We start from the raw sequence: 19069 nt of genomic DNA, 5'->3' as shown, positions 1-19069 counted from the left end.
CGTTGTTAATTTGTTTTTGAAAACAAAAGAAATATTACAATTCCACTTCAGAAAGACAACTAGGAATATTTTCTATTGTATATAGTACAGCGAATCTGGAATAACCTTAAGTATGATCTAGTACAACACATTTAAGCAAAGTATGTCATATCGATATAAGCAACCATGAACTAATCAACACCTGACTTTGATATACGATCGTCATAGTCTCACTTGTAGCATATAAATTACACGAGTTTCACCAGCCAGGTTTATTGTCACAATAACGATTAATCAACTGCAAACAGAATATTGAATTCGGGACATAATTAAACATATTAATTGCAAAGATCAAATTTCGAGGTAGGATTCATTTTTTATATGCTGTACATATTTTCTTGTAAATGTAAACTAATTTCAAATTGTTAATGATTTAAAATATTGGATATATGAATAGAAATAAAACATGTTCGCTTGCCTTTCTGTCATACCATGATGAATGGGTTGATGTTGAATTTTCTTGCGTAAAATGGTTGATCGTCCCGGAAGTGAAAATCTGAAAAAACTAATGGCCGGAACGTAAACGGAAAAACAACCGGAACGGCTATTGCGGAACTCAACCATTAAAGTAAAAAGAGAGAGAAGATATCAAGGGTCAATCAAAAATCATAACTCCATTCCAAACAGATAACACATGGTCAAACACGACCAAAAGACAAACAACAATAACAAAACATTACACACAAAACTAAAGATTTAAAAGTATGCTCAAGATTTCTCGATGATATATCTTTTTTGTTCTAACTTTATCAGTTTTATACTTTTCATTTGATATTGTGAAAACAGTAATCATAATTGACAAATGATTCTGCAAACATACCGAAGACAAATTAATAAAATTTAACATTACTTTTTTTCAGCTAGTGATCGAAGTTCTGCTTACTGTTGCCAACAGGATATTACTCGTGAGTCATTATTTGAAACCACTATATAATTACGAATTTATTATAAAATTGAATAATGTATTTTCTTAATTTTTACAAAATGAAAGCAAATAACGGAATGTTTTTTGGTCTTTTTTCAACCCTTATTATAGAGGTAGATTATTTACTGTATGTGAACTGGAAATCTACTCGCTCATACATCCAGTATCCAACAAATAAATGGCTTTCAATAAAAAATCTTTCATTATTGAATTTTTAATAAGTAAATGCAAAAGTGTATTTCAATTCTCAAAAATAAAATTAGAAAAAATGAAAATAAGATGAAAGGTGAGAATGATAAAAAATTCCAGAGAATCACAGAAAATTTTATTTCAAATCCATTCATTCATTTAAGGCAGAAGCGAAGCTTCCTTTGAGACAATGAGGCAACTGCCTCATCGAATATTTTATAACTAAACATAGATTAGATATAAATAGATAAAATATGTAACGTGTATTCCAAAGTATAGAGTTGAGAGTGAAGGTGGTTGAAACATTTGACTTTTCTATCCTTTAAGCGAGCATTCCTCAATTAACTTATAAACTAATAATCAATTATATTTCCTGAAATAAACAAGGTAGATACAGATTTCTTGTTTTAGAAACGGACAATGTAAACCCTGTAACAAAAGTGATTCAAACAAGAGGTCAGAACTGCGAAACTGACATGATACTTGATTTGTGATTACGTTTAACAGGTGTGGTTTTGACAGACATTTGGCATTCCCATGGGAAGAAACAGTTCTGCCTTTCCACCAACATGTTCCTTGATTCATATGAGCCAGGTTCCATAGTTCAACCAGTTATATCACATGTAAATCCACCCATGCATTTTGCAAACTTATACAGTTACAAGACATAGTTGACCTTAAACTTAAGAATCACCGAATCTGTACAAAAGCAATGTATGGGTGACTAAGATTATGTCATTTGTTTTTGTTTTGATCATTCACTGTTTTGCTTTGAATACCGAGAATAGAATTTTGATCAATAGTTTCATTTAAATGTATCAATTGATCTAATAGAAAATATTATTAGTTCATGAACAAAGTCCGCAAATCTGGTTATTTTTATACGAAAATTGTGTACAAGTGTGTGACCAATCAATACTTGTACCCAAGAGAGAGAGAGAGAGAGAGAGCGCACATTTTAAATTTAAAGATGGAAATTGTAATTCTAATCATAAATGCAACGAAATTGAAATTTATGTAAAGGTATGAACAAATAATAATATCTAGCGATCTTATTCTATCCTGCATAATAATGGGATTAGGATATGGAAAATTGCAACCTACATTTCTCACGTGCGATAGAAAAGCTCTTGTCGACTGTTGAAGAGATGGGCGTTATACCATACCCTATATAACAGTATAGAGAGTACAATGCTCACTACGCGTTAAAGAACCCTTGAAACAAATTTGTCAGGGGTCAATATGAGTCTTTTGGAAGATAACGTCTCTGTATCGGTCTAACATGCTCTTCTATTCCAGTTGCAATCGGAATTCGTGCTCATATACTGGTCGAAACACTCAGAAAAACCTACACTAATGAATATGGTTCATTTTTCTTCAAAATTTGTTGCTTGAGATAAGAGAAACAACAATCAAACGTGTATAAAAAAATAACTGTTTGCATTTGTAAATGCCTCATAAATTTTTTGTGACGTTGGTTTGCTTTATTCGTCCATTTCCTATCCACATCGCGGTTTTTGAACTGTGTCAGGCTTTGACTCTAAAGTATCAAATCGTTTGCCTCAATAGAAATAAGGGTCAAACTATGCCATTGTAAGGAATTTGTAGATTTATCGGAGATACAGCATAACGTATGTTTATCAAATAACAGACTCCATATGTTGATATAAGATAAACAGAAGTACTCGTTTTTAGAGAACCTTCAGAACATATTAGCATTGTGCAAGAAGAATGAGCAAATACAAATGAAGAAATAAAAAAGGATATATGTTGAAAAAAAAACAGACAATGACACAGCTAAAATTAAAAAAAAAGAAAAGACAGATAGACAAGTCGAAAAAGCTACACAGAAAATTTGATATCGACCAACACGAGCCCCTACCCAAACCGATCTTAAATCGGACGCTCCGGATAGATAAGCAGTTCCTACTCAACCAATTGAACCCGTCGTGTTGCTCAGGGTAAGTACAAATTTCGTGAAAAATCGAATCAATGTTGTCACAATCAATCACAAGATGATGATATAATCGCTACGGCAAGTTCAACATATCTGTCATAATCTGAGATACTCTATATACAGGCGCTGTTAGAGTTTTCAACAACAAAAAATGAAAGTTCACAACTCTTTTACGAAATCTAGTTTACATAAAGGCAACAGTAGTATACCGCTGTTCGAAACTCATGAATCGATAGAGATAAAAACAAATCCGGGTTACAAACTAAAACTGAGGGAAACGCATCAAATATAAGAGGAGAACAACGACACAACAAAACACAACATTAAAATGTAACAACTTACCATCTATATAAATCTCTACATACTACTGTAGATTTAAGACAAGATATAAAGCAGACTTAAATAGGTCTGTAATATCCTTTATTTCAAATTCAAACCCCTGTATGACGTCTCCCTCATGCAAAGCTCTTATTCCTTGTCCTGTTTTTGCTATACTTTAGGTCCTTTTGGCTGATCAGCTCTCCAACGATTATGTTTTGGATTTTCTAATATTTTGTCCTCGGGCATCACTGTAGAGACATTAATTGTCGAAATGCGCATCTGGTGCATTGAAATTGGAACCGTTTATATTATCATACAAAGAAAGGAACTAGTCGACAAGAAGAGGAGCAGTTGTCTGACATAAAATGTTTTGTTTGAAAAGTAGTGTTTTAATCAGTATGTTTGTATTTGTGATGGCCGTTCTTTTATAAGAAACACAGTTGAACTAACTTTCAATTTGGTCTTTTAAGTTAAGAATGAGGAATACTATTGAAAAGGGTAGATAAAGTCAACAGTAGTATACCGCTGTTCAATAGTCATAATTAGAGACGTACAATGTTTTAAATTATTGCACGAGGAGAAGAACTAAGATTGAATATACATGCATACATGTACTATAACATATCTTTGGATTATTTGTATCCATATCTGATTCACACCTCCTCTATGGCAAATTTAACACCTTTGCCTGATTTTGATTACTGATTTTAGATTGATGTTAACTTTTTTGGGGGAACATATCTACAATTTTTCAGGATTTTCTCATAAGTAAGTGTGGTGGGAGTATATTCTGGGTTTCGTAGTGATTTGTCAGTACCTACTGCGTTTATCAAACAGTTTTTATAATGTGATTTACAAAGAAACAAATCTACTTGGCTTTGTCTGCAAGGATGATCTGATTTGCAGAACCGTAAGAATTGTAAGATGTCTACACTTTGTTTCCATGATAATTATGTACATTTGAGATATAAAAACCACCGAGAAAGTTAAAACTTCTTCACTATAACTAAGTTATAATTCTATACATCAGTAATATATTCTGATATGTCATGGTAAAAGCAATTATAATAATCATGAAGCAATTTAAAATAACACGTCAATGTGTCAAGAATGATTTTAACCAGTTACATACATGTGAAGAACGTATCAAATATTGTTTAAATCTACCGCTCATTGTTTACTTTTTGATGAGCTTTATGTTCTTTCGTTATAATTACTTATTATTCATGGTTCGAATATTGCATTTAATCAAGAATAGTTATACAGGCAGGTCAACTCTGTTATTTGATTGAACATCTAATCAATCATGGTGATTAAACAGATTTAGGTAAATGCTAAGCATTTATTTTAAAATTTAGTGTAATACGACCTTTTTGTACATAAGCCCAAAGCATTCAGTTTTAATAATGTAGGGTGGAAAGACGACAATCTTTCCAACCTCTTATAATAATAGTTTTGTTGCGATATGTTATTGACATTCATTTGATAGAGTTCGTGGAACAAATTTTGTGTTTTCTGAACAGATGAGCTTATTATTTGCTCTAATTGTCCAAATACTGTGAAGGCATTTATTTTGACATGAATAGATCGGTGTGTGTGGGTTGGGAGAGGGATGTTGTCCACATTATTGAAAAAAATAACGTTGATTTTTTTCGGGTTGGGGTCGGATTTCCCATTTTGAGTACTCTCAACCAAGACCACTTTTCTTTTGGATAAATTATAAGAAAAAAACTCATATATTTTAGTTTGGTACGATATCTTCATCCATGTTGCAATATTTGACTGCCTTCATAAAATAATATATATGGTCGTGTATAAGAAGTCCTAGAAAATGTACACCTTCACTTTTATCAAATACTAATAAAGTATTTCTAAACTTCTTCCTAGAACCATCCTCAATCCATTATGACTGGTTTTAAGTACTGGATTTTTGTTTTGTTTGGTATTTGTAGTTTATTAATGTGGATATGTCTTGAAAAAATCGAACCAATATTGAAAGAACGGAAATTTTTCATGCAAGCTTTTCTCCTAAGTTGGAAAATGTTTCCTCAGTCATCCAATTAGTTGATTTTAAATTGTCATTCATGAATCAATTTATCACTTGCGTTTTCGGAAACGACAGGATGGAAAAAGACCTAAAAATCTCATCACATCCATTTTACTATGAAACGCAAGAAATTTGAATTTATGATAATGCATATTGATAATAAAAAAAATAAAGCTTAGTATATGTATGTTCATCTGACACAACACATTTTAAAGATCTTTATTGAAATATATATGTATTGTTCATACACAATTAATATGATATGTCTTTCTAAAATGTTTCCACCTTACTTGCTGTACTTCTGGATATTGATATTATGCGGTTTTATTATCACTTTGGTTGGTCAAAAGTCAGACACTAGGTTATCTTCTACTCAGTAGTTAATGGCTCGGAACTAGGCTTGCAACATGTCCCTTCCTAATTTTCTTTTTTTCAATTTTGTCCCTTTAACAATTTTACTGCTATAACTAAGAGATTTCCATTATACTGACATCTGCAGAGGAAGGAACTGACCTGATAAAAAGCGTACATTCTTTTCGTAAATTTTTAGTTTGTAGGAATTGTTTATTTGCATGTACGCAAACTACGGTTCCAACTCTAACAGGTAAAGTTGGCTGTCGATGAGTTTAGAGGTAAAGGGTTATATTCCATCATCTTGTTGTCTGTTTTGTTTCACGCTTCTTCGTGTATTTCGTTTGAAATGCACAGTTTAAGTGAGAGAGAAAAAATCAATTATCACACCTTTATCTCACGTTTATGCGTGTACATGTTTCCGTTTTACGAATCTTTGCAATGGATAACAAGGGTTTATTGAGATGTACAACAACCAATTTTGAAGAAGAATGATGATGAGACATACTGAAGAAAAGTTCCATATTAAAACAAATACCTATATTTCCTCATGTATATAATTGACAATACTATTTAAAGAAATATAAACCAGTATTAATTTCCAATTAGCTGGAGTCTATTATCGTACTATTATTAACTAAACAGTGCAATTGAAACAGAGTGGTCAAGCATTCATTTTGATAATTTTTTGATTAGGCTGTAATTTGTTAATGTTCCCAGCTGACCCACAAATCAGTATAAACTCTTTCGGAAACCCACACACGAAATATCTAGCATGGGGTTCCACAAACTCAGCCATAATTAGTTTAAACTAGGTCAAAAATATGATATAAAAAAACAAAACAGTAACTTCCCATTCTATGCTTATACATAGATATGAAAAAGAGCGAAGTATCTGGAAGGAAGGATAACAAACGTCGAGTAAATTGTCATTCCGTGCTATTGACTAATATAGAGATAATGATATATTAAGCTGCGCGGACTGGTACGAAGCACATAAACAACTAACATAAGTAACATCAAGTCATAATGTCATATACCACCAGTCACCAAAACGGAACTCAATGTAGTATGTAAATACTAAATGTCCTTCTTTATACCAACTCTCAGCCCAATATCCACTAAAAGGAAAAGCTGGACAACGAATGAAGTGATCGTGATAAGGGCTAAGTTTATTGTTATGCATATACATTCTGTATGGAATTATATGATTTAAAAACAGTCAATCCATATTTACATGTCATGATGATATGAACTGAAAGGTAAGATATGATTAAAACATTTTGCATAATCTTTTAATCTCTTTTAATACCTACCAGCACATGGTACTATTAAAGCATAACAAACTCATAAGTAATTTATAGGTATTAATTATTATAGTAAAAAATATTAAGGTTTAGTCATTGGTCCCATAAGGAAAATGAAACTCCTCATATTACATATCAGCTTAAAATCTGAAAGGATGGCTGACATGAGATGCGAAAATAGCTGTTTTTATAATTTATACTATTAAATGAGAAGACCTCATTTTTTGTGTCGCCTCTCTTCCTTCCACAATAAATTAATCATCATGCCTCTGTGTCCTATAGGTACCATGTATAGTCGCATTTGTCATCCTCGCTTATGATTATTCCGATTGGCTTATTTTGGGAGAAAAACGAAAATAAAGGCGTCCGGATATTGTTTCCGTCATCGGACAGACTTTTAAGTCATAGACTGGTAAGTCTTCTGTTAGGACTGTTTAAAATTACACAGAAATTTGGTAACTATAATTCTGTGTAATTTTAAACCGTCCTAAACGGAAGTCTCGCAATATCCCAAGAGGTGGAATTATAAGGATTAAACTTCTGGTTTTTTTTTTAATTGGACTGTCCGCTCACAAACTGAATAAAAGAAAATGTTTAATCCTATATATAATATATGACCTTTTTTTATACATCCATTACGCATAAAAAATATGTGTTTTCAGTTACCGCACCAACTCTCCATTGGACCAACCGACTTAATTTTTATTGCCAAAATTCCGTCCTCGTGAACATTTCACATAAACTTACCCGTTTGAATATCTAATGTATTGTTCTGTCATATAAAAAAAGAAGATGTGGTATGATTGCCAATGAGACAACTCTTCACACGAGACCAAATGACACAGAAATTAACCACTATAGGTCACCGTACAATGAGCAAAACTCATACCGCATAGTCAGCTATAAAACGCCCCGAAATGACAAATGTAAAACAATTCAAACGAGAAAACTAACGGCCTTATTACAGAAATTAACCACTACAGGTCACCGTACGGCCTTCAACAATGAGCAAAGCCCATACCGCATAGTCAGCTATAAAAGGCCCCGAAATGACAAATGTAAAACAATTCAAACCAGAAAACTAACGGCCAAATAATATACAAAAAAATGAACGAAAAACAAATATGAAACACAGCAACAAACGACAACCACTGAATTACAGGCTCCAGACTAGGAACAGGCACATACCTACAGAACGTGGCAATGTCTGTTGCCAAAATTCAAGATACATCTAACCAAAATCATGTTTATTGTTATGATTGTAGTTTACTTCCTTAAAAATATACAAACTTTGGACAACTAACTTACGATTGTGATTAAATCAGGAATTTTATCTAGAGACGGACAAAACAGTATGTTTCCCAGCAAATGCCCAGAAATTCTCCAGTCATAAAATCTTTTACAAAAATTAATCCTACAACAGTTTACATACTTTCAACCACGCTCTAAATTCCCGCGATTTCGCGGATGTGTTCTAGTATTTTTTAATGGTCGTATTAAGGTTAAAAGGGAGTCAACTATAACCAAACTGTATTTAAACTGGAACTTCAAAGTGACAGCTATATGCAAAGACATCGCATAAATATGTTAACTTGGACTTGTAGCGGAAGATAAAAACTACTTTTCTGTTTTTATTTTTTTCAAACTTACATATTTTGTTCATATACAGCTCATTCATGTTTATTTAGACACGTTTTCGGCTTTGTAGTCTTGTTTTGTTAGAAATATGATCAAAGAAGAAAGACCTCAAGTAGCATGAAAAATTTATAAGAACCAAATATGATATAAAAATGATTTGAAATGTATACTTGTCACAATTGATCTTCGTTTCAGTTAAATAGTACCTCTTGACATGATGAGAAGTGATTTGTATAGAAGTCATATTCAGACTTTTGGGGAAATTACTTCCTATAAAGGTTCAAATACATATCAATTATTTAGCTTCGATTTAGGAGATAACAATTATCTTTTATGGCTACTTTCTGGCAACGCATAACATAAGAATCGGATAAATGCGGATCCGTATATTTTAACCCAAAAGTAACACAAGGACCATACGAGCTACAGTTTGGTATCTAATTAATGAACATCAGTTAACTACTGTCGCCTTAATATAATGAATGGTTATGTGTATACGTTCATCTTTTAAAACAAAATATAGCCGACTCAACATTTTTTTTATATATATTGTAACCTTTTAAATATACGGTCATCTTAAAATTGTCACTTTTAATTGGAATAAACAAAAAAAAATCTTTTTTTCTTTACCTCATTCATTAATAGTTAGTTGCCGGAAATTCTTCTGTTAGTGATTATGATTTGTGGAAACATTCCAATCTCATTTATTGCATGCAGATAATAGGATTTACGATTTATTGGTACGATTCTATTATATATAATATCTACTTTTATGGTATCAATATCATTGTTACAACCATTTACAACAAAAAATACAGTAACTGCATTTTACTTGATAACTTCCATGATATCGATCATTCTGAAATTCTAGAAACACTGATATGTTGAATCATTGAAAAAACCGACATCACTTATCAAATTAAATGAACACTTTAATATACTCTACATTTTCTATGGACGTCGAAAATCTGCATGGCATCACTACCGCGATTAATGCTGTCATAGTTTTCTGCATGGGTTTGTCCTTATGCAGAAACCATAATTTTGAAGTAAAATATAGTTACGACCTAGAGATATGTCTTGTATTGAACTTTTTTTTCTCTTGAAGTAATTTGTTCCTTAATTGTTTTTCAATATGATTAAAAATATATTGTGGATAAATTTGGATTTTTATATTGCTCATTAGCTTGTAGTAGTGGTGCATGATGCCATGTTTTAAAGTATTAAGTTATATTAATTTTTTTTTATCAAATGTTTGGTTCCCATGATGGAAAAGGCTATTGTCGTTACTTAGGGTTTTTTCACAAATCTTTCTCTCTGAAACCACTGTGGTCGACCAACATGGATGCAGTTATTACATATAGAACACGCACTATAAAGAATTATTCAGACGAATGATTTTCTGCAAATAATGAACGGTCTTTAAGGTGCACATTTTACATGTTTGCATAACCAGGAGTTACGGATAACATTCGAGTTTCGTTCCATGTCACCTCATTACGTTCCATATGATAAGAATGTTTCATAAACGTTGACATGTTTCGGCTGTGCTGTCATTACTCCTTATAGATATTGAGGAGATATCTAGTGTATAATTGTGTTATGCGTAGCTAATTACCAATCAGACATGAGTTTTCACTTTGGACTTAATTAAAACAAGCTTATCAAGATTTGAGGAAAATGATAACTTTTCGTCCATTTTCTACCTCATTTGCGGAAATTATACTGGTATCTGGTATTTGATAATGTTAAAGTGTTGTTCTAAAAAAAAGTTGTTTTGACTGCCCATTGGAAGATATTGTGAATATGACTGCTGTCTTCCGTTTTAAGCTTTCCAAACAAATAATTGACAGTTGGCATGTAATCATGTAATCCTGTCTGAAGTTCTTCAGCGAGTACTCCTATATCGGTGCTTTTATGTCAGTTTTTTTATGTTTAACTTAGTTGTTTTTTGTGTTTCGTACCGATTTATTGCACGAACACCAAAAGCAATTCTTGATCCGAATTTTCAATCTTCTCGGAAACTATAATGTTATTTCCTTTTTTGGTTCTTTTGTTGAGATACAATAAGTATTAATCATTTGATTTGACGGCTGAATTGTAGCCGAAAATCTGTGTGAGAAAATAATATGTTTATCTATTAACAGAAAGATAAATTGTACTTCTTATACTTCTTATACCAAAACCTAGAGTGCGGGAGGTCGTGGGTCGGACCCGACAGTGTCAATACAAAGGCTTTAAAACTGGTATTTGCTGCTTCTCCATTAAGCACACCACATTAAGGAGTAAAAGCAAAGAATGGTCGGCTCGGATTCAGAATAATGTGTACGAGTAGGGTGACATGTCTTCCTGTTGACTGTTATACCTTGTGAAATAGCACGTTAAAAATCAGACTCAGCATGTCGGTCTAGCACATACTAGGGTTCATATTATATCGCATTAACATATTCTCGTCCTGAATATGCATGTAATATGCCATACATCCATCCATTTAATACCAAAAATATTCTTTTAATATTGTTGAGATATTGACATTTTCAGGTTATTTTATTTTTTTAATCGATACATTCTGTTTTTAAAGTGTTTACGAACATCCTGTCTATGCAATTTGATAAAAAGGAGGAAACTTGTCTATCAAAATTAATTCTATTCAATTAATATTGTTCAATGTTGACAAATCGCCATGCTATTCTATCATTATGTACTTACGATTGAAATCGACAAGGAAGTACTAAGGCATTTCGATTTTTTAATTGACATAGCCGCTGAGACGGTTGTTTGCATTGCATTAGTAACAAATTAGAATAAGGTAATTAACCGAGTTCGCCATTCTACAATAGAAATAATATTGCGAGATGATTTATGGTCTCACAAGGCACAAGTCAAATTGAATGTTAAGTTATGACACGTTCGGTTTCCTTGTCTTTTACGAACGGAGCTTTGAGTGTGACTTTCTTGGCTTCAAGTCAGTTAGATATCGATGTTCAATTATCATTTGTTGATGAAAATGACGTTCTGTTTACATTTTATACAAGTTAATGTTAAACACAAGATAGTTTTTACCATCATTACGATAGCTTTACATTTGAAAGTGCAACTGTGGTCGCGATTGAAAATCTAATTGCGGCTATTAATTTACTGATGATGAACACATTGAGTTGTAGTTATTCCAATTCAATATTGTTGTTTCATTTCTGTTGAAAATTATCCCAGATTATTGAACCATTGATCAGCTCTCTATCAGTTATTCGCTATTGTTAAGCTGGATTAATAAGTTATAGAACAGAATAGAATAGAACAATTTACTGATATGAAATAATATAAATACATGAATCTCATTTCAGATAACAGAACACAACACACGGCAGTTTTAAAGTCCTTGAAATAGCAAAAATAGAAACAGCAATGTGATTCTTTTAGACAGTGACAATATTTCAACGTGGGAAGACGCTAAATGTTGATAAAATAAATGAATCTTCCGGAGTGAAGAAGCTTCGACAACAAACCGACATTATTCGACATGGTATTTATTACAATAAAGGATCTGTTAACTAAACTTTTTAAAAAACTATTTCACACAGTAAAAATGTGATAAACTAACTGTGCCTGTATTGACAATGAGCTGATATTCCATGATTTAGACACAATGAACAGGACAAATTATGACAAATTATCTGAGTGGAATAATGAACTTTTGCAACATTATATAATAAATGATGTCATTCTTGGAATTTATCTTATACTCGGAACATCTGGAAACGCCATTGTCGTACTTGTTTATGCTTTTCGAATGAATAAGAAAAAGGATGACAGATATTTCATCCCCTTTTTGGCAGTTGTTGACCTATTAGCATGTGTGTGTAGATCGTCGTTGGAGTTGGCCATGAACTTTAACCCCGTACGGTTTCAAGGAAGCGTATTATGTAAAGCTGTGTGGTTTCCTACAAACGTAACTGCCATAGCTTCGATTTTCCTTCTGTTAGTGATAGCGATTCAAAGGTACTTGAAAGTATGTCGTCCATTTGGGCTACAAATGACGCTTACTTGTAAAAGATTTTCGTTAATTGTGTGTATAATCGTTGCTGTCTCCGTCTCCGCACCATTAATAGTCTTTAATGATGAAATTGAAGTTATAAATCCAGAAACTAACGTCACTGGATATGTATGTGATACGGATGTTAAATCTCACTATGGTCAAGGATTTTTGGCATACATAATTTTCGCATCTGCATGCTCTTTGGTTTTGATGGTGGCTTTAACTATTCTAAATATCTGCATCGGACGGACAATCTTTAAACAATTTAGAGCTAAGCACCGTAGAAAAAGTAATAATGTTATTAGTAGACATAAAGTTAGTGTATGTGCTCAATCTGATTTATTGAACGTGGACCAAGACGTGAGTATATCAGACACAGAAACAAGTTTTCAACCACAAAAGAATTCCTCACTAGGTGCTCAAAATAACAGTCAAACACAAATTAATTCCAGTAGCGAAAGCGAAACCCAGAACAGATCTACCATGTCATTTTCACACCGTTACTCAATTATGTTCATGGCCATTGGCGTTGCTTTCATTATTTCGTACTCTCCCCGTTTGATCTTGTTGTTTATTACATTGCATGACCCGAAATTCTTTGGAAAAATATCACAAACCAATCTGACAATCTTGTCCGTTATCCGGGAAATGAATGTTGTGAACAATGTGGTAAATCCTTTTATATATGGATTCTTCGATCATACATTCCGTAAAGAAACAAGAAAGATATGCTTCAGGGTGAATTAGGTTAATATTGTTTTTATCTATTATATAATTGACAATCAAATATGATCACGTATACAGTGAATTAGAAACTGGTGCAATATTTTACATGTAACTATGAAATATTTTATGTACACACCGTTGATAAATGATATATGTTATACATTTTGTTGTTTGGTAAGATTAAAATTTTATACTATCACATTCTGACATCATTCAGCAGCAGTATAGTATCATTGTAAAAGAGAAATGAAAGATACCAAAGGGATATACAAACTCATAAGTGTAAAACAAAATGACAATGCCTATGGCAAAAAACCTAAAAAAACGACTAGAAGACAAACAGCAGTATACAATACACAACAAACCCCATGTGCTCCGAAGGGTAAGCAGAGTCTGTATTACATTTGGCAAACATGTAAATATATAGATAATAGTATTTAAAAAAAATATATCACTCTTTGGGCATTTCAAACTATATTGTAAAACTATATGCTATACAATAAGTAAACTATATGAAATGTATAGTTATATCAAGAATTTGTATACAAATCCTTGGTTATATATGAACATATTCCTGAAAGTTTGCAAACCAAACCCTTTTTTGTTAGTTTGCAAAGATATCAAATTTTTAAGACCAGTTTCATCAAGTTAAAAGAATGCCTCGATTCTAGAAGCCCAGAAAAGGGTCACTTTAACTTTTGAATCAAATGGAAAAACGCTTACAATTACCGGCATTTATGGTTCGTAATATTATTTAACTTTATTAAGTGCAGGCTGGAAACATAGAATTTCTAATGTTAATTCAATAGGCCTGTTAACTTTGATCAAAACACGTGATAAATGGGAAATAAATAAAGTCGATATTGCATTAAAAACAAATTCATTTGATTAAGAAGCTCATTTTTACAAAACAACGTTCTACTTTAATATAAAAATACTATACATCTGGCAAAACGTGCAGTAGAAAATTATGTTTATTTAGTATGCTTTGTTTTTGTAAATAAAAAAAATTAAGTCCTTAACGATAATAAACAAAACATGTTCAGAAACTAGTATGATGGCCATGTGCTTCAATTTCTCCAGAAAAGAAGAAAAAACTCTAGCTATCTCCGTGTCACCGGGTAACATTGCTACCTTTGATTCCAATGTTTGGTTCTTTGTAGCCATGTGTGTGTCGAAATTCAGACAGGCGCATGGATTTTATCGAATATTCCCTTTTGTACTGACGTCAAGTAACAAACAGCTATAACTAAAACACATGTTATATACGTCTCTTTTTCTCGAAATAAGGCTTTTCATTGTGATTTTCAAACACATGTAGAAAAAAAAGCCGATGAATGAATACCTGATGGTTATAAATCTGTTAAATCTAAACAGATACAGGGCAACGGTTCAGTATAGATAATTACATCTGTATTTACTGAAATGCTTCTGTTAAAATCTATAACAGCTTATGAGCATGCTTGCATATTATCATAATTCTATTACTGGATTCATGAATAACAAAGATTATTGAGCCGGAGTTTTATTGATTTGTAAATTGGGCCGAATCACTGTTAAACTAAATAATTTATCCAATTTGTTACGAGTCAGGCTAGTTTACCCATCAATTATTTTCAAATTCAATTCTGTCGACGTATGTATCAGAAAAAATAGTTCAGAATCAATTCCAACTGAAAACCTGCAATATTTCTATATACATGGTAAATAATATTTCAAGCTCTTTTAACAAAAAACTCCAATAGTTGACCAGCGTATAGAAATATGGCCACCTAGTCTGAAAGTTCTCCCTTCCGGCATTAAAACTGACACTAAAGAGGGATCTCTATCACGTTTGCTGTGCGGGGTGTAAAAATGCACTGCCACGTTCATTCAGAACGGAATCGTTAAATACAATACCTCGTTTAGGGAGACTGCCACGCTCTCTGCACGTTTAAGAACCCCTTTAATAAATTGCTGAGGGATGTGTAGGTGGCCTGCTGCACGGCAACATTTCTGCCCAAATCCAACATACTCTTATGCCCAGTTGAATCCCAAATTCCTCGCTCTTCATCCCGATTGACCAACTTTACAAAACCTACCGTATTTATTGTTAATTTGTTCTCATTTGAATATGCATGGCATATTTGCCAGTGGACGTTAAGCAAACTAAATAATGAATCAATTCAAAATATTATCACGATACTTTGCATAATGTGCTATTATGTTTCCATGCAAAAAAATAACATCTTATTTTTCCATTTGTAAAATGCCTTTATAGGATTATTTTGATACATCAAAATTTAGCAAGCGCAATTTCAAGAGAGGAAAGGTAACTACATGTTAAGTACATCTCTTTTGTTAGCTTTAAAAACTTTTAAGTACGTCTTTAGAAAAAGTACCTGCTTATATTGGGAAAAAAATATCATTAATTTATTGTCGTCACCTTCGTTTCTATAGACAAGAAATTTGGTTATGGCATCATTAAAATTTTTCACTAATTGTTCCAAAGCTCAAAGCTTATGCTCTGTTCATAATCACATCAGAGTCAGGAATTGTAACGAAACATATACCATGATCTATAATATCTTTGTCCAGAAGAGATGACAGACTTACTTTCAATTTTGCCTCAATCAAAGAGTAATAATTTATCTTAGACAAAGATAATTGCATTGTTATTATTCAACTCACTTTCAGACGGTTCCCAATATGACAAAAAGTTAATATAATGCTGACTATGCATACTGCTGTTAACAACTCGTTCGACGGAGTATTTTCGATTGTAAGGAAATCAGTCAGATGTAAGTTGTTTACATCTGGCGTTTTGTAATTGGTATTCTTATTTTAAGCTCAATTTTTCAATATTAATAGTTATACTAATTGAAAAGAAGCAATGTAGAAAGACATTCATTCATGAAACAAAATAACCATAATATAAAACTAAAATAAAAATTGTAACGAAAGAACCCATGCTCAACCAATTCAGGTCCGAGTTAGTTTGGCTAAAAATATGGATAAAAGGAGATTTGAGACAAACAACAGCAATCCTATATCAACTAAAAGCAAAATATATCAAGAGATCATCATACGGTATTCAACAAAAGACAGGTGTCTGAAAAATAAATATAAAGCACTAAATTACTCCGAAAAAAGTGTGAATAAATTTAACAAGCACTATCAAAAGTGTGCCATAAATACCAAACTCGAACATTGCCAAAACACATTAAGATATAACAAAGGACAACCAGTGGCTGAGTAAATGGAATAACAAAATATACATTAGAAAACGTGCAATAAAAATCAGTACATCATAACACTTAACTCTTTAATAACTGTGTAATAGATAAAAAAAAAAAAAAAAGAAAGTAAAAGCAAAATAATGATAATCGATATCGTATTAAAGAATATTCACAGTCGTTGAAAGCAACTTCAGTGAACGTAACTTCTGATTTGAAATCTTGCCGTCCTTTACCCTATTTCATAAAATTAAACAGTGAATGGCCGTACATAGGCGATGTTACAAATCTTGTCAATATTTTACAACCCATGCATGTTGAGCTTTTACTGAAAATTCCATTAAAAACATATATATAAATAATTGTCAACCTGTTTCGTAAAATTAAATAAAAATCTTGCATATCTCTTATGTCATAATTTGCAAACGTTAAAAAATGAACATTTTGCACTGGAATTTCAAAAGATCTACTAGTAATTCGTTTATAGCAATCCATATGAAATAATACGCGACAATTAGTATGAATGTTTCTAATGTCGCATGTGGAACAGGATCTGCTTACCCTTCCGGAGCACCTGAGATCATCCCCAGTTTTTGGTTGAGTTCGTGTTGTTCAGTCTTTATTTTTCTATGTCTTGTTTTGTGTATTGTTGGTTGTCTTTTCTTTTAGCCATGGCATTGTCAGTTTATTTTCGACTTATGAGATTGAATGTACCTTTGGTATCTTTCGCTTCTCTTTTCTTGTTTATAACTAAAATGTATTCTTTAAAGATTTAAATATACAGAGGGAACCGCTACGATGTTACGGTGTCATGAAATAGAAGTTCCTTCATAACATTAGTTCCGAATGGAAAAAAATATTCTAGAATATTATTTCCACCAGAACAAATATTACAGTATTTTTTCCGAACAGAATAAAGAATGTTGAATATTTTTTTCAACAGGAAAAAATATTATGGCATTGTTTATAACAAAGTTTCCAGGGTAATTTCTTTTAGGCGGAATAAACATACGTTGGCAACGGGATATCTAGTATATCTAACAAGAACAAATCGACAATACTAATCAATGTAAAAGAATGATAAAACATTATCTTTCTATACAAGTTAGCCACAATTGATTATAACTGGTAAATAGACAGAGATTGAGATGGATTTTTCAAAATCTAAAGTTAAAACATATCTACAAAACGTATGGTTAAGGGACAACTTTATAAAACGAATGTTAGCTGTACCTTACGCGTAAAAGTTGATTCTTAAACTAGGTATTGCCATATTAACGGTTTCAGTGTTAAACTGAACTTCGGTAATTTCTAGGGTTCAAGTATGCTTCAAATGTCGATAAAATCTGACACCAAAAAAACAAACGTTTAATGTAGGCGTTTTATTCATTTCGTTGATAATTTAAGAAATTATAAAAAATCTTATAATTAAACTCCCTAAGCCAAATTTGACCTTTAAGATGGATATACTTTTTATGCACCTTTTGGTCACACAGCTCTTCTCGTGTTTATGTATTTATACACAATTGGCTTTTTAATTTTGGGGTTTGAGGTTGGGTCACATAAATCTTCATGTGTTTATGTATATATACATGCATTATTGGCTTCCAAAATTTGGATAAAACGTTCCTGATGAAGTTAAATCCAGGATTTGAAGAATACATATTGGACAGGACTCTCTGCGAGTCAATTCGATTCATTCTAAGTCAACCAATCAAACACTGTAAAATAACATGAACAGCAAATGACTCCAAAAAAATAGGTGATAGAACAAAATTTTGCATATTCAAATTAAGCTGAAATTTCAATAATGAGCATATTTATAGAATGGTCAATGCTTCGATATGAATTTAATGACTCTATAGTTAAACGAGATTAACGCAACAGTATGCAAATTAGAAAAAAATATGATTTGATTTCGGAAGTTATGATCTTACTTAAATAAGTAAGAAGATTTTTTTCAAGATATCGTACATTTATGCAAAAATTTGAGATATGGTCCATTTATTGTACACACCAACAGACAGAATCAAACCCAAGACAAACCCTTGTGAACAACATATGTTTAAATATGATGTACGCATACTCTATATTTTGACATGTACGTGTTGCATACTTAGCGTTTTATGGGGCATTTGTAATGCTTTATTACAACAGATGTAAAAGTCGACTTATTTGTTTATTTAACAACTGTATCAAATTGTATGTTTGTGCATAAGGTAAACATCCTACTATAAAATATAGTAAATAAAATTCATGAAACAGGAATTCGAATGAGCAAAAACAAATTGTTGTTTAACTGTGAGCACCATTCATTT

General features: G+C 32.0%; 1 protein-coding gene across 1 annotated transcript; it reads left to right on the top strand.

Moving 5' to 3' along the window:
* The first annotated feature begins 894 nt into the window (after positions 1 to 894).
* LOC127698681 (annetocin receptor-like) lies at positions 895 to 13671 on the top strand. Its single transcript, XM_052202285.1, has 2 exons — positions 895 to 944; positions 12119 to 13671. Exon 2 carries the CDS (start codon positions 12421 to 12423, stop codon positions 13555 to 13557), a length of 1137 nt encoding a protein of 378 aa, XP_052058245.1. The 5' UTR covers positions 895 to 944; positions 12119 to 12420; the 3' UTR covers positions 13558 to 13671.
* The last annotated feature ends 5398 nt before the right edge of the window (positions 13672 to 19069 follow it).

This window comes from Mytilus californianus, unplaced genomic scaffold (genome assembly GCF_021869535.1).
Source record: "Mytilus californianus isolate M0D057914Y unplaced genomic scaffold, xbMytCali1.0.p SCAF_4, whole genome shotgun sequence".
Taxonomy (NCBI): domain Eukaryota; kingdom Metazoa; phylum Mollusca; class Bivalvia; order Mytilida; family Mytilidae; genus Mytilus; species Mytilus californianus.
The sequence above is the reverse complement of the archived record's forward strand: the minus strand, read 5'-3'. Positions and strand labels throughout refer to the sequence as shown.